A 13605-nucleotide genomic window follows, 5' to 3' on the forward strand; every position below is an offset into this window, starting at 1 on the left:
CTACTAATATAAGGGGATACCGGTATGGCTTTATGGCATTGTTCTATACCTGATACAAGAAGACTTATTATTCCTGATTGAAATATAAACCTAAACTTTTTCATTACTGGACTTTTTTGGCCATGCCCTTCTTGACCATCATTTATGGCATATTCACACCACTGAGAGGAGAAGATATGAAAAGCTGTGCCTGTTAGCCAGGTAACAATGGAGCTTTATTTAAGGCTACAACTACATTTAGTCACCCAACTGCTGAGCTAGGAAAGTAGAAATCACTGGGGGTGAATACAATTGCTAATTGTGGACCCTAGGGCAGGGCTCCTTTTCTCTAAAAACTGCACCTGCCTGATTATAGAGAGCCATGCTGTCATCTTTTCAGTGGCCAAGGTTAGCAATTCCATTCACTGGGGGGTGCCTAACAAATTAGAATCACCCCTCCAGTGATTTACAGTTACCTTGTCCTTTATTACCTGGAGTGCAAAGAGATTAACCTATTTATATTGTCTTTATAATAAGTATCATTATTGAGATGTGATAAACAATCAGCATTTTGCTATTGTATTTCTTTGTTATCCAAGGTTGCCAAGTGAGATAAAACATCAGACGCAATGAGTAGCTTGACAGCCCCCCTGGCTGCTCCCTGCTTTGTTTATATGGGGACAGCTCATTATAGGAAGTGTCATACTCAAATTGTCTTTGTTAAATTTTAATAGGAAAGCATCAGCACAGATAATCAGCCAGGCTCAGTTCCTCCATATGTCAGGATGGGCTGATAAGCTCAGTCGAGCCGCAGGAGGTAGACGCAAGGCTATTCAAGGATAACGGATTCACTCAGAGGGTTATAGATTATAACTCAGCAGAGGTTTATCTCAGAGCTCTCACTGCTACTCTATTTGGTGTGTATTGCATCAGTGCAGTGATTAATCAGTTGTGGCTGTGTAACATTGGTAACATTGGGGAAGGCTTTTCCCTGCAGGTGATAAATACATAACAGCACGAAGGCAAAGCCTTAACATCTTGTGTGCCAAAGATGGGGGCAACACTGAAATGTGATTAAGGAATGGAAGAACAGCACGAAGGCAAAGCCTTAACATCTTGTGTGCCAAAGAAGGGGGCAACACTGAAATGTGATTAAGGAATGGAAGGGAGGTCACTGACCTACAGATATAAAGCTCCATGTTAGTACTGTACATTCCAGGCTCTATCATTAGAGCTGCCTCTAAGGGGAGCATATTGGGGCGACTGCTACAGATCCCAGAGCAGCAGTTTGTAGGCAGAAGGAGCTATAAATTCCAGGAACAAAGCAGAGAGCATAAGATGGTAACAAAATGGCAATATGGTGATATTAGTTGCTGATACAATTCCCAGGACATAGGGGAGCCTCCGGCTTTCAGAAGATTCTAGGGATTTTAGGCAAAAGGCTATAGGATAGGACAGTCCTACAACAAGTATAGGCCCTGGTATCCAAAATGCTCAGGACCTGGAGTTTTCGGGATAAAGGGCTTTTTGGTAATTTGGATCTCCGTGCCTTAAGCCTAGTGAAAAATCATTTAAACATGAATTAAACCCAAAAGGATTGTTCTGCCTCCAATAAAGATGAATTATATCTTAATTGGCATCAATAAAAAGGAAATCATTATTAAAAAGGTAGATTACCTGATTAAAATGGAATCTAAGAGAGATGCCTTCATGTAATTTGGAACCTTCTGGATAATGGGTTTCCAGATAACAGACCTAATAATTGTATATATTAATAATGGGACCTTTGAACTAGGTTTCGGCACAGCCAAATTCAATTCTATGTTCAGTGCATATGCAACTTGGCATTTTCCCTGCATAGAGGGGTCTAAGAACAGGAAGCTGGGGCAGAAGCCCAAAAACATAGCAGCAAATATGCGCCAGTGCAGTGACCGACCAGACCTTTTCAACTATATTAATAGACTCTACTGTTGTATTATTAATGTACTATGTCTACACATAACTGATCAAAGCCAACGGATGAAGGGAGGGTGCTGCTGATGACTACAGTGGTGCAAGATTGCAACTGTCAGAGAATTTCCCCCCGAGCGTTAGACTGGCTATAAAACTAGACACATATTAAACGCTTACTCTCCATGGATAATTAGCAATAGACAGAGAAGTGTGCCGCAGGCAAGCCATGTACCATGCATTTATATACACAGATTTTAAAGGGATGTGAAGGCAGTCCTTCACATCATCAGTGCTATATTTTTATCCCATGTGGTTCTTTCCTTGGACAGCGTGACAAAGGGTTAATGCGATAGCAAAAGCTTAAAGTGACATTTAGTTGAACATAGAGATTCTAGTGAAGTTCACACATACTGTAAAATGCAAATTCTGTAAATGCCTGGAATAAAAATCTTTCCTAAATTCAATGTCACACCAAGAGTTTCTCACCTTAAAGGTCAATGAGGGTGAGATTTGGGGAGAATGCCAATTTGATCTTCTTGTTTAAACAGGCACTTTAAAGGTCAGTGAGGTTTGGGGTGAAACATACATTCTGTCCTAGATATTAATGGAACTATGGCTAAATGGCTGATCCTTTAATAAGGGCAAGAGAATAACAGGGGCAAAGAGCAAAACTCTTATTGATAAATTACTAAATCTGGAGCAAACTTTGCACCTGCAATTACATTCAGTCTGTGTATATGTCTGTATTTTACTGTCTCTTCATTAGCACACATGGGTAACTTACTCAGAGGGGGTTCACAGTAACCAAGTACTGTTAGAAGGTGGAGGGGGACACAGCGTGTAAGGTGTAACCCAGGCTTAACATGGATATTGATGGGATCCGAAAGTTGTAGTTCCACAACATCTGGAGGGCCACATGTTCTAAATTATAATCTCTGTAATTTGCCTCTTTATGTTTTGCCAGTTTGCATAATGCCATATACTGAGGCAATGTTTATAGTAGGATCTGAAAACAAAACATCCACTTCCATTACATACAACCACGTGGGCTTTCTCTATGGACTCTACCAGCAAAGGGAACCAGCTGCACTGCTGCCTGGGGCAACCTCCAGCCATAATGCACAGCCTGTTTATTTGGGAATCATAGAGAATAGACACAGATGTAATAGAGGGGGCTGTACCTGAAGCTATTAAGCTGTGAAACAGAGGGGGCATGTCTTGCCCATCTATCAGCCTCTAATAGTTTGCATTGCCACAACCTCCAGCACTTAAATAATAAATAAACTAACATAGTATGGTTGTTTATAAATTAGAGGGCATTTGAGATAAACATAACATTTATGATGATGAGGGTTGGTAGATAGGGGAGAGACTTAGCTACAATCAGGGGTGCTATAGAGGAAGCAGACCCTGCAGTTGCAGGGGGGGCCTGAAGCGTTGGGGTCCCAGAAGGGCCCTAAATAAATGCGCAATTTCAATATATCTTGGTACAGGTCAGTTTACTAATGTTTACTAATGTTTTAGGGACCCTAAATTGAATTTGCTGTGGGGCCCAGTAACATCTATTTATGCCACTGGCTACAATCAGTTGTGTTAACAAGACACTAGATCTCATTCTATCCTGAGTGGCTGAATAGCAGAGGCCAACAATGAACCCAGAAAAATACCAATCGAAACCTGTTTGTCCTTCATTCATTGTTGGTCTCTGTTCCCATGGGAAGGGCCCTGCAGGGCAGAGCCAAGCTATTCCCTTCTTTATATTTAAGGTAACTTAACATATACTGTGCTTATGGATGAAACCCATTTTGTCCTTTGGTTCAGGAATAGCCTGGAGAAGACAGACACAGAGATACAGAAGTGCGAGCTCAGCACAGGAATGGTTTGCAGTAGCAGTTGGATATTTTACTCACTACCAGAAAAACAAACCATCCATTTGGCGTGACAGTAAACAAATGCAAGAGGTGAGCAATTTTAACAGCGGGAACACAAAATCCTGCTAAAGACAATCAAGGTCAGCTCGGCCCTGCCAGGGCTATTTAAACAGGTGCGTGCCTATCAGCCGCCCGAAATGCTCCAGATATTCTTGGAACAGCACAAAGCAGCTAATCTGCACAGAAGGCTAAAATAATCACTCTTCTCTGCACCAGGTCCTCCATAATCTGCTGCATATGCTGACTAGAAACTGTCAGACAGGGAACAAGCATTTCATATCACCACCCCAGCATATAAACAAAACACACAGCTTTATCTTATTTTATATATATAAATATATAATCAAGAATAAAAAAAGACAAGAGGTCCTCTGCACTTACCCATTATAAAATCATATTAACAAAACAAAGATTGTTTGTCCATGTATTGCAATATATTCAAGATGGCCAAGCGAAACTCATCCCAGGTCTGGCCAGTCTGATAGTCCATGCTCTCAGTATTTGGTGTGACCCCCTTGTGCAGCAATAACTGCAACTAAATATTTGCGGTAAACATTGATCAGTCCTGCACATACAGAACAGCTTCAGTTTTAGGTTTTTCGTCAACATTTCAGTTGGATTAAAGAATAAGGAAAGTCATTTTTGCTTTTTACTGCCAATAGATTTGCCACATTAGTGCCACCTAGAACACTTTTTTAATAGAGTGCAGCTTTTCTTGGTTGTATGTGTGATCAGGCTTTGCTGGATCCCCATTCTTTAAATAAAACAGGGTTTCCCACTCACACCTGATTGTCATCCCATTGACTGAAACCACCAAACACAGATTTCACCTTCAAATTATATGATAGTCCCAAGGCTTCACTTACTTTTGCAGATATCTTAATGGAACCTTTTTTTAATAAACACATGACCAAATATGATCATTTTTGTTTCATTTGTTTAACTAGGTTTAACTGCTCTTTTAGCTCATATTCATATAAAAATATAGAACATTTATAGAAAACTTTTGAGAACCACTGTATATATTAATAATGGGTGAGTGCAGGGGACCTCTTGTTTCTGTCTATAGGAATTTTGTGGTCACAGCCTCATTGCACCCCCACTTAATGGTTTAAAATTTAGTGGTGAGCACAACTTTCCCTTTATTGCTACAGTTTATACAGGAGCAGTGGCCAGCTCCATATTGTAGCTCCCACCCATTCCAGCTACAGTCAGGTGACGCCAATGGGCCAATAAAAGGGGGTTTTAACCTTAAAAGCAAGTATGTTACAGGCAAAAGTCCCTGTATAAAATGTATATTGAAGTAGCAGAATTCTTAATGAATCAGATTAAAGTGAGTGTAGGACTGGCCAGAATGCCTTTGACATAGTTGGCCAGCTTGAAATCCCTGTTTTGCATAAAGGGGAGGGCATTTCTTGGCATCTTAATGTCCAGAACTTCTTAATGCCCTATATATATTGATAATGGGTGAGTGCAGAGGATTTCTTGTTGCTGTATATATACTAAACTGTATATACATCAACTAAATAGGGACAATCTGCTGAACCATTAAGTACAAAACAGGGGCCAATGTAGAACAAAGCAACCCGGAGAAATCTCATTTTATAAAATGCTGATAGGTGCCCTCCTAGTTTAATTACCAAGCATAAAGGATGGATCAAATATATAGATGTATATAGCATTAATGAACATAGAGAAGCTTTAGGCAGTATAGAGCTGTCAATGAATATCAGAATACAAAGAACTAAAAACATCTGTAATTTGCATAATGAATAGTAATTTAAACATAATTTGCAATGGAAGATAATTGAGAAAATTTAGCAGGAAAACCATGGAAATCATAGCTGTTTTCTTAAAATGTATATAATTCTACTGGTTGCAGGTCAAGAAGAACATTTTCAGATGCCAGTTCCTACAAGCAATGCTCCCCTTTGAAGTAGTTGGGTTTAAAGTGTCCCCTCCCTGTATCTGCCACTTGTGACTGTGTGGGTAAGCAGGACCTTCAAGGGAATTACATTGTAGCCATTGGTCTACTAGAGATCTACTAAAATGTCTACTTATGAAAGCAAACTGAGCAATTAGTCAGTGACTGCCTACCACTTCCATAGGAGGTTTCCATACAGCTTAACAATGGAATTCATGCGAGGCAGCAATGTAGTACAGGTATGGGAAGGTATGGGATCCCTTATCCGGAAACCCATTATACAGAAAGCTCTGAATTACGGAAAGCCCGTCTCCCATAGACTCCATTTTAATCAAATAATTCAGAATTTTAAAACTGATTTCCTTTTTCTCTGTAGGAATAAAACAGTATCTTGTAATTCAGGGGGCTCAAACTCAATTTACCTGGGGGCCGCAGGAGGCAAAGTCAGGATGAGGCTGGGCCGCATAAGGGATTTCACAAAAAATTGGCTTTCAAGGGATAATGCAAGGCACGGCAGGCGGGAGCTGCTGATTGCGGAAATGACGTTATGCCATCATAACAGTTATTATGGAAAGACGTTCTGTGTGCACAATTAGCTCCTTAGCAGCTAATTGTGCACACAGAACGTCTTCCCATAATAACTGTTATGATGGCATAACGTTATTTCCGCAATCAGCAGCTCCCGCCCGCCGTGCCTTGCATTATCCTTTGAATCGCAATAAAAATCGTGATCCATTCATTGCTTTTGAGAAGGCGTTGGTGCGGGCCACAAAATATTGTACCGAGGGCCGCAAATGGCCCGCGGGCCGCAAGTTTGAGACCCCTGTTGTAATTGATCCCAACTAAGATATAATTACTCCTTATTGGGGGCAGAACAGCCCTATTGGGTTTATTTAATGGTTAAATGATTCCCTTTTCTCTGTAATAATAAAACAGTACCTGTACTTGATCCCAACTAAGATATAATTACCCCTTATTGGGGGCAGAACAATCCTATTGGGTTTATTTCATGGTTAAATGATTCCCTTTTCTCTGTAATAATAAAACAGTACCTGTACTTGATCCCAACTAAGATATAATTACCCCTTATTGGGGGCAGAACAGCCCTATTGGGTTTATTTCATGGTTAAATGATTCCCTTTTCTCTGTAATAATAAAACAGTACCTGTACTTGATCCCAACTAAGATATAATTACTCCTTATTGGATGCAAAACAATCCTGTTGGGTTTAATTACTGTTTTATTGATTTTTTAGCTGACTTAAGGTATGGAGATCCAAATTACAGAAAGACCTCTTATCCGGAATACCCTTGGTCCCGAGCATTCTGGATAACAGGTCCCATAACTGTACAGGCAAGTCTTTCAATCTTCCAAAATATTCATTAAAAACAGGGTGCTCCAGGCCAACTTCTTATAATGCTCCTCTTTCTTACCTGGTGACTGGACCTTGTTAGCTGATGGGGCTTGTCTTTTAGGCGATGAAAGAGCTGGTCTGTTAGTAATCTCATGGTCTTTCTGTGTCTCCTTCTTTAACCCTGAAAAGCACAGAACGGGACACTTCATAAAACCCCTAAAGAAGTTACAGTAACTGCCCAACTTACCATTGGCACCCATGAGGGTGACTTACCCATCAACATATTGCTTCAATCATTGTTGGTCTGTTATGCCCAGTCAACAGGGAGGAGGCTGAAATTTTGGTTTGGGGAGGCTACAAGTGGAAGACTTTCCACTGGAGAATTTAGAATTATACATAAATATACAGCATAGTACTAGTTCTTTTTTTTTAGGGTAGCTTAATTCTCATTATTCTCTGTTTGGGCAAAACAAAATGATAGGTATGAGTAAGAACTGTTTAATGAAACTGACAATGCTTTATACATCTATCGAGTACCTAGTACCATCATACTGTGCAAATATATAACATGCCTAATTAAGGCTGAATTAAATTACATCCTTAGGATTCATTATAAATATATTACATATTATAAAAAGGAAACAGAAAAAATAAAGTTGGGAGCATGTAAAGGTAGAAAGGAGAGGGCAATGAAAGGGAAAGAGATGTGACTTAGAGTTCATCCAAACTTTACAGCTTAATCATTAAATACACAAGAGATTGACTGGAAAGTTAGAAGTAACAGAACTATGGTTGCCTGGCCTGCAAATTTTTGGGTTTTAGACCTTAGCTATAGTCTGTTTAGCATTCATAAACATAAACTCCGAAAGCATATATATATATAGCACAGTGCCCCCCAACTAGTGGCTCGTGAGCAATATGTTACTGTCAGTCACAGCCCTTATTTGGCACCCCAAGAACTTTTTGAATGCTTGTGTTGCTCCCCAATTCTTTTTCATTTAAATGTGACTCAAGGGTCAAAAAGGTTGGGGACCCCCGGTATAGCATATGCATAAGAAACTGGCAAATAGTTTTCTGGATGAGCACTATTATTAAGATTATTATATAATAAACACTGAACCATCTGGTCAAATCTAAGGAAGGCATTATTTGGAGACCTTACCGGCCTGAAACAGTAGCAAGTGTAGCTCTGTACAGAATCACTTTGTGCATGGAGGCATTATGGTGGACAGAGGAAATGACCTTGCCCAAACTGCTGCCACAAAGTTGTTTGCTTTCCCTGGAACCAGAGACCCTGGCGTAATTATTCTCCTAACAGGGGCACCAGTAAAAGGTACGTCACTTGTGGGTGCCAACATTTTGGCCCCAGTGACTTAGCCTTTCCTTCTGCTTTAAGTTGGTGGTGAAGATTTCCACTGTTACATATATTTTCCCCAAATCTCTAAACCTCTGCTACTTCCACTTGTTAAGCTTTGTAGAGCTGAGAGCCACATGAGGTTGTGGTTCAAGTCTGGTCAGAGCATTACACCATTTTCACAAGCCAAGATTTTAACCAAACCACATGGGTTTTTGGTTTCTGCACAGACCACATTCCACATAGAAATATGGAAAAATAAGGTATGAGTGGGAAGATCTGTTTTTGTGGCAAGCCATAGACAAAAGAAAACATAGAAGTATTATTACTCTGATATTAATAAGAACATTGTTAAATACAATCAATTCAATATGTTGTGCTGTTTATGAAAGTTACTCTGCACTATCCCCCTCTCATGAAACCAAACTTATATTTAGAGCATTTCTTATTTCCATGAGATAAGGCTTACATTACATTTTGTTTCATGATAGCTCCCCTTTAATGACTGCAAAGCTGAATCCCCAGTTCCCTGGGTGAATAAGAATGAAAATCAGAATGCAGCAGGTATTATTTTTGTAGAGGGCTGGTTTCCTTTACACTGTGAGAACTCAATATGTTCCCAGCTTCAAGCCTTAGGCCCTTTCATCGTTGTCTGGGCAAAGGCAGAAGCAAAGCTGGAAACACTGTCAAACCAACAGCAGCTTTCCCACTTTGAATTAAAATAACTGTATATAATGTATGTCAATAAATATACCCTGAATGCACAAACTGGTCAGACATGAAGATGTTATGTGTAGATATTCAGATACTCGAGCCTTTATACACATTGCCTCAGCACCTGATAAGCCTCAGTAATGATTGATGAACCCATGTAGCCGGCTTAATATCCTGCAGATAATCTCCGCTGAGCGCACTAACCTTTCTCTGCGCTCTAGGCTACTTCAGTCTCTGATTACATCAATGATGACCTTAAACGCTCAACTTTCATTTTGCCTTATTGTATTTGCTATAATTTTGTTTTCTTTTAATGAGCTCAGTTAAATAACTACTGGGCCTCCCAGGCAGGGAATGAACTCTCTGCTGGAACATCTGCGCATCAGGATTGGGCTGAACTATGTGGTTGATCTCAGAGAGGTTCAGTGGCTTAGTTATTTGATTGTGTGTTATTCGCCAGGCATGGATTCGCAGCAGATTTCCTCATTTTGCTGTTGGATTTATTCGTAAAATGGGTGAAAAAATGTGGTGTGGAAAAAAAAAATGGTTGCCCGCGTGTCAAAAAAACAATTATTCTTGATGCGCACGACAATTGTTTTTTTGAAGCACGCAATTTTCATTTTCACAGTTTCGCGAATGTTTCAAAAGATTCGCAAATTTTTCGGCAAAGCGAAACGGGAAAGATTCACTCATCACTAATTGTGTGTTGTGATTTGATTTGCTGATTCCAGTATTTCTGTAAAGTGACTGGGAAAAACATCAAAACTGTCAAATTAAAAAATTTAATTATATGCCTCCCAGTGTTAGATGAATTAGAAGACAGATTTACCAATTTTTGTGGCCGAGGGAAAAACTTTGATTGCAGGGAGACAAATGTAACAAAACACACACTGCTTTATCTCCCACCCAGCACCAGCTTAATAGAAAAAGTGACAGAACAGTCACAGTTGCATTTTGTCATGAAAAAAAAATTTGCTCACAAACTAAATTCACATTCTTCCTTTTATTTTGAATCTGAAAATCTTGATTGTTTTAATAAACTGGGGAAAAAAAGTTACGTAAGGATAACCTTTCCTGCTTACCCCTATTCCGTGCTACTTTGTCATTGCCCCCACCGCTTATCATTAGCGGTGGAGGCAATGACGGATTAGATCGCATCCCCCCTACACCTCCCCCCCCTCGCGTGTGCTTTGGCGCGCATGCTCTGTTGTGTGGGGGCGGTGCAGGGGGGAGGTGGCCGTCCGGGTTGCCTAGGGCGCCCAGTCGGCTTGACCCGCCCCTGCTACGTGTGTTTTAGCAGAGGCAATTCTTAGTATTGTCTATGACAGGGTAGTTTCTGGCATTTAGAAGCTGTGACAAGTAGCTGCTACTAGCGCCCTGTGTGTCTTCACCCTAAAGGTGGCCATACACGGGCTGATTCTAGCTGCCGATATTGGTCCCTTTATCGGCCCTTGTAGGGGCAGCAATGATGGGCCTGCCCGACCAACATCTGGCCTGAAATTGGGCCTGAAATCGCAAAGCAAGCGGATCTTAACATGTATGGCCACCTTTAGACAATTCCTATTGGCTTTTATAGAAACTTGGTAGTTTTTACTTGCCTAGTTTTTTCTGGTGATTTTCTTTTTTTTTCTTAAGAAAATTACAACTATTCGAGTTTTCAAAAAATTATTCAAGTTTATTAGCGTTTTTAAATTTTTTAAATATTGGTCCCAAACTGTATTCAGATTTAAGAAAGAAAAAAACCCCAAAACATCTATGATATATAGAGGCCCAATTCAAATACTTTTTTTAACCTAATTATGAAAAGTTTCACAAGTTTGGTGCAAAATATTGCTATTGCCTTTTCTTTTTTTATGACTTTTTGACTGATGTTCCCTCCATTCCCAGAGAAAAGAAGATACAGTGGAAACACAACATAAGTTGACCAAACACCCTTTATTTGCAGTGATTCCCAATAACTGTTATAGAAGGCAATCTGGGACACTTCACACTGCCTTGATGAAAAACACAGCATAACAACTGGGGACCTATTTATTGAAATTTGAGATTCCATTTTTTCCATTATTAAAGGAAATGGTGAAAAGCCAATTTTGACTTTTTTCAAATTAAAATTTTCAAGATTTATCAACAGAAAAAATTGGGAAAATTTGAAATGAAATAGTTTGGCAACTAAAAGCCCGTGAGTTTCTACTGTATATCAAGGGGAGGGCTATAGCCACCATTTAAGATATTTCATATTTTTAACGAATTTGTAACAATTAATTGTTCTAGAATCTAGAATTTTTTAAGATTCTAGATTGCAGGTGATTCATGCCCAAAGTAATTATTCAGAATTTTTGAGATTTATAAATATAAAAATCACATACATTGAAAACACTTGTCAGCTAAAACAGTCAAATTTGTGAAAATGAATGGATTTTTATTGTAATTGTGTATTTTCAGCAAATTAACATAATACAAGATTTCCTGATTCTAGGATTTTTGTAAATATGCTCAATTCGAACAATTATGAAGAAAGTCTATAGATTTTGTGATTTTTTTTCTGAGATCAAATTCCAAATCCCCAAATTCAAAACTTACATGAAAATCTTGGCAGTGATTTAATAGATTTACATGATTTTTACAATCAAATCTGAGCAAAATGGCAGAATCCTAATTTTTTTTAAAAATGATTTTACAAAACTTGTTTTACATTTTTTAAAATTCCCTAGAAATATTAATTCAAACTCAAAGTAATTTTTCTTTCAACTACGGCTATCTATGAGACATGCTCACCAAGGACATAATACATTTTGAGATTTTTAATACACATCTCCAACAGTTAGCCCCGCCTGCTTCATTTCTGTTCCTACTGTGCCCCTAGTCTCTTTATTATGAGTAAGGAGAGAACTTGACCATCCCATAGCCAATGTTCATTGCTTCATAAACACAGTTTTTGTCACTTTGTGACATTTGTGAAATGATAAATTAGGCAATCTCAGCAGCAAAATTGCATAACAGGTCTGAGAAACGCCCCGCCAAAGGTTACCTGTGAATGAATGAGCAGTTAAGTGTTTATTTATTACCATGGGATATACAGACCCCAGGCAGAAAATATATGAGCTCATTGAGGGGAATCTCCCAGAAAGTGTTCAGCTTCTGTCTTGTTCTTCTTATAGACTGCTTCTGTTTCAGTACAGTTCTTTTATTAACCCTAATTGCTTGTTAATGGGAAACTGGGTCTAAAATAGAATTAGTTGCTATATAAATGTGCATTCAAAGGCAGAAGTGCCATTATAACTAATAACTAAGCATCATTTTTAGCCATCAATGGCTCAGTGTCCAGCACATCTGCCAACCAGGGCACTATCTGCAAAGAGTTTGTATGTTCTTCATAGGTTTCCTTTAGGTACTCAGTTTTACTTCTACACTCCTAAATCATACATCCAGGTTTATTGGCTCCTGATAAAATTAGACCTTCTGTGTGTGAATATGATAGGGACCTTAGATTGTAAGCTCCATTGGGGCAGGGACTGATAGGAATGTGATAGGGACCTTAGATTGTAAGCTCCACTGGGGCAGGGGCTGATGGGAATGGGATAGGGACCTTAGATTGTAAGCTCCACTGGGGCAGGGACTGATGGGAATGTGATAGGGACCTTAGATTGGAAGCTCCACAGGGGCAGGGACTGATGGGAATGTGATAGGGACCTTAGATTGTAAGCTCCATTGGGGCAGGGACTGATGGGAATGTGATAGGGACCTTAGATTGTAAGCTCCATTGGGGCAGGGACTGATGGGAATGTGATAGGGACCTTAGATTGTAAGCTCCACTGGGGCAGGGGCTGATGGGAATGTGATAGGGACCTTAGATTGTAAGCTCCATTGGGGCAGGGACTGATGGGAATGTGATAGGGACCTTAGATTGTAAGCTCCACTGGGGCAGGGGCTGATGGGAATGTGATAGGGACCTTAGATTGTAAGCTCCACTGGGGCAAGGGCTGATGGGAATGTGATAGGGACCTTAGATTGTAAGCTCACTGGGGCAGGGACTGATGGGAATGGGATAGGGACCTTAGATTGTAAGCTCACTGGGGCAGGGACTGATGGGAATGTTATAGGGACCTTAGATTGTAAGCGCCACTGGGGCAGGGACTGATGGGAATGTGATAGGGACCTTAGATTGTAAGCGCCACTGGGGCAGGGACTGATGGGAATGTGATAGGGACCTTAGATTGTAAGCTCCACTGGGGCAGGGACTGATGGGAATGTGATAGGGGCCTTAGATTGTAAGCTCACTGGGGCAGGGACTGATGGGAATGTGATAGGGACCTTAGATTGTAAGCTCCACTGGGGCAGGGACTGATGGGAATGTGATAGGGACCTTAGATTGTAAGCTCCACTGGGGCAGGGGCTG

General features: G+C 40.0%; 1 protein-coding gene across 3 annotated transcripts in view; it reads right to left on the minus strand.

The window, feature by feature from the left end:
- Positions 1-13605, minus strand: part of mtus2 (microtubule associated scaffold protein 2) — a 249147-nt gene that overhangs the window by 44384 nt on the left and 191158 nt on the right. For all 3 annotated transcript variants that reach the window (XM_002934016.5, XM_031897247.1, XM_012957929.3), the window contains one exon: positions 7221-7322. In XM_002934016.5, the coding sequence (XP_002934062.2) occupies positions 7221-7322 (102 nt within the window). The remainder of the gene's footprint in view (positions 1-7220; positions 7323-13605) is intronic.

This window comes from Xenopus tropicalis, chromosome 2 (genome assembly GCF_000004195.4).
Source record: "Xenopus tropicalis strain Nigerian chromosome 2, UCB_Xtro_10.0, whole genome shotgun sequence".
Classification (NCBI taxonomy): domain Eukaryota; kingdom Metazoa; phylum Chordata; class Amphibia; order Anura; family Pipidae; genus Xenopus; species Xenopus tropicalis.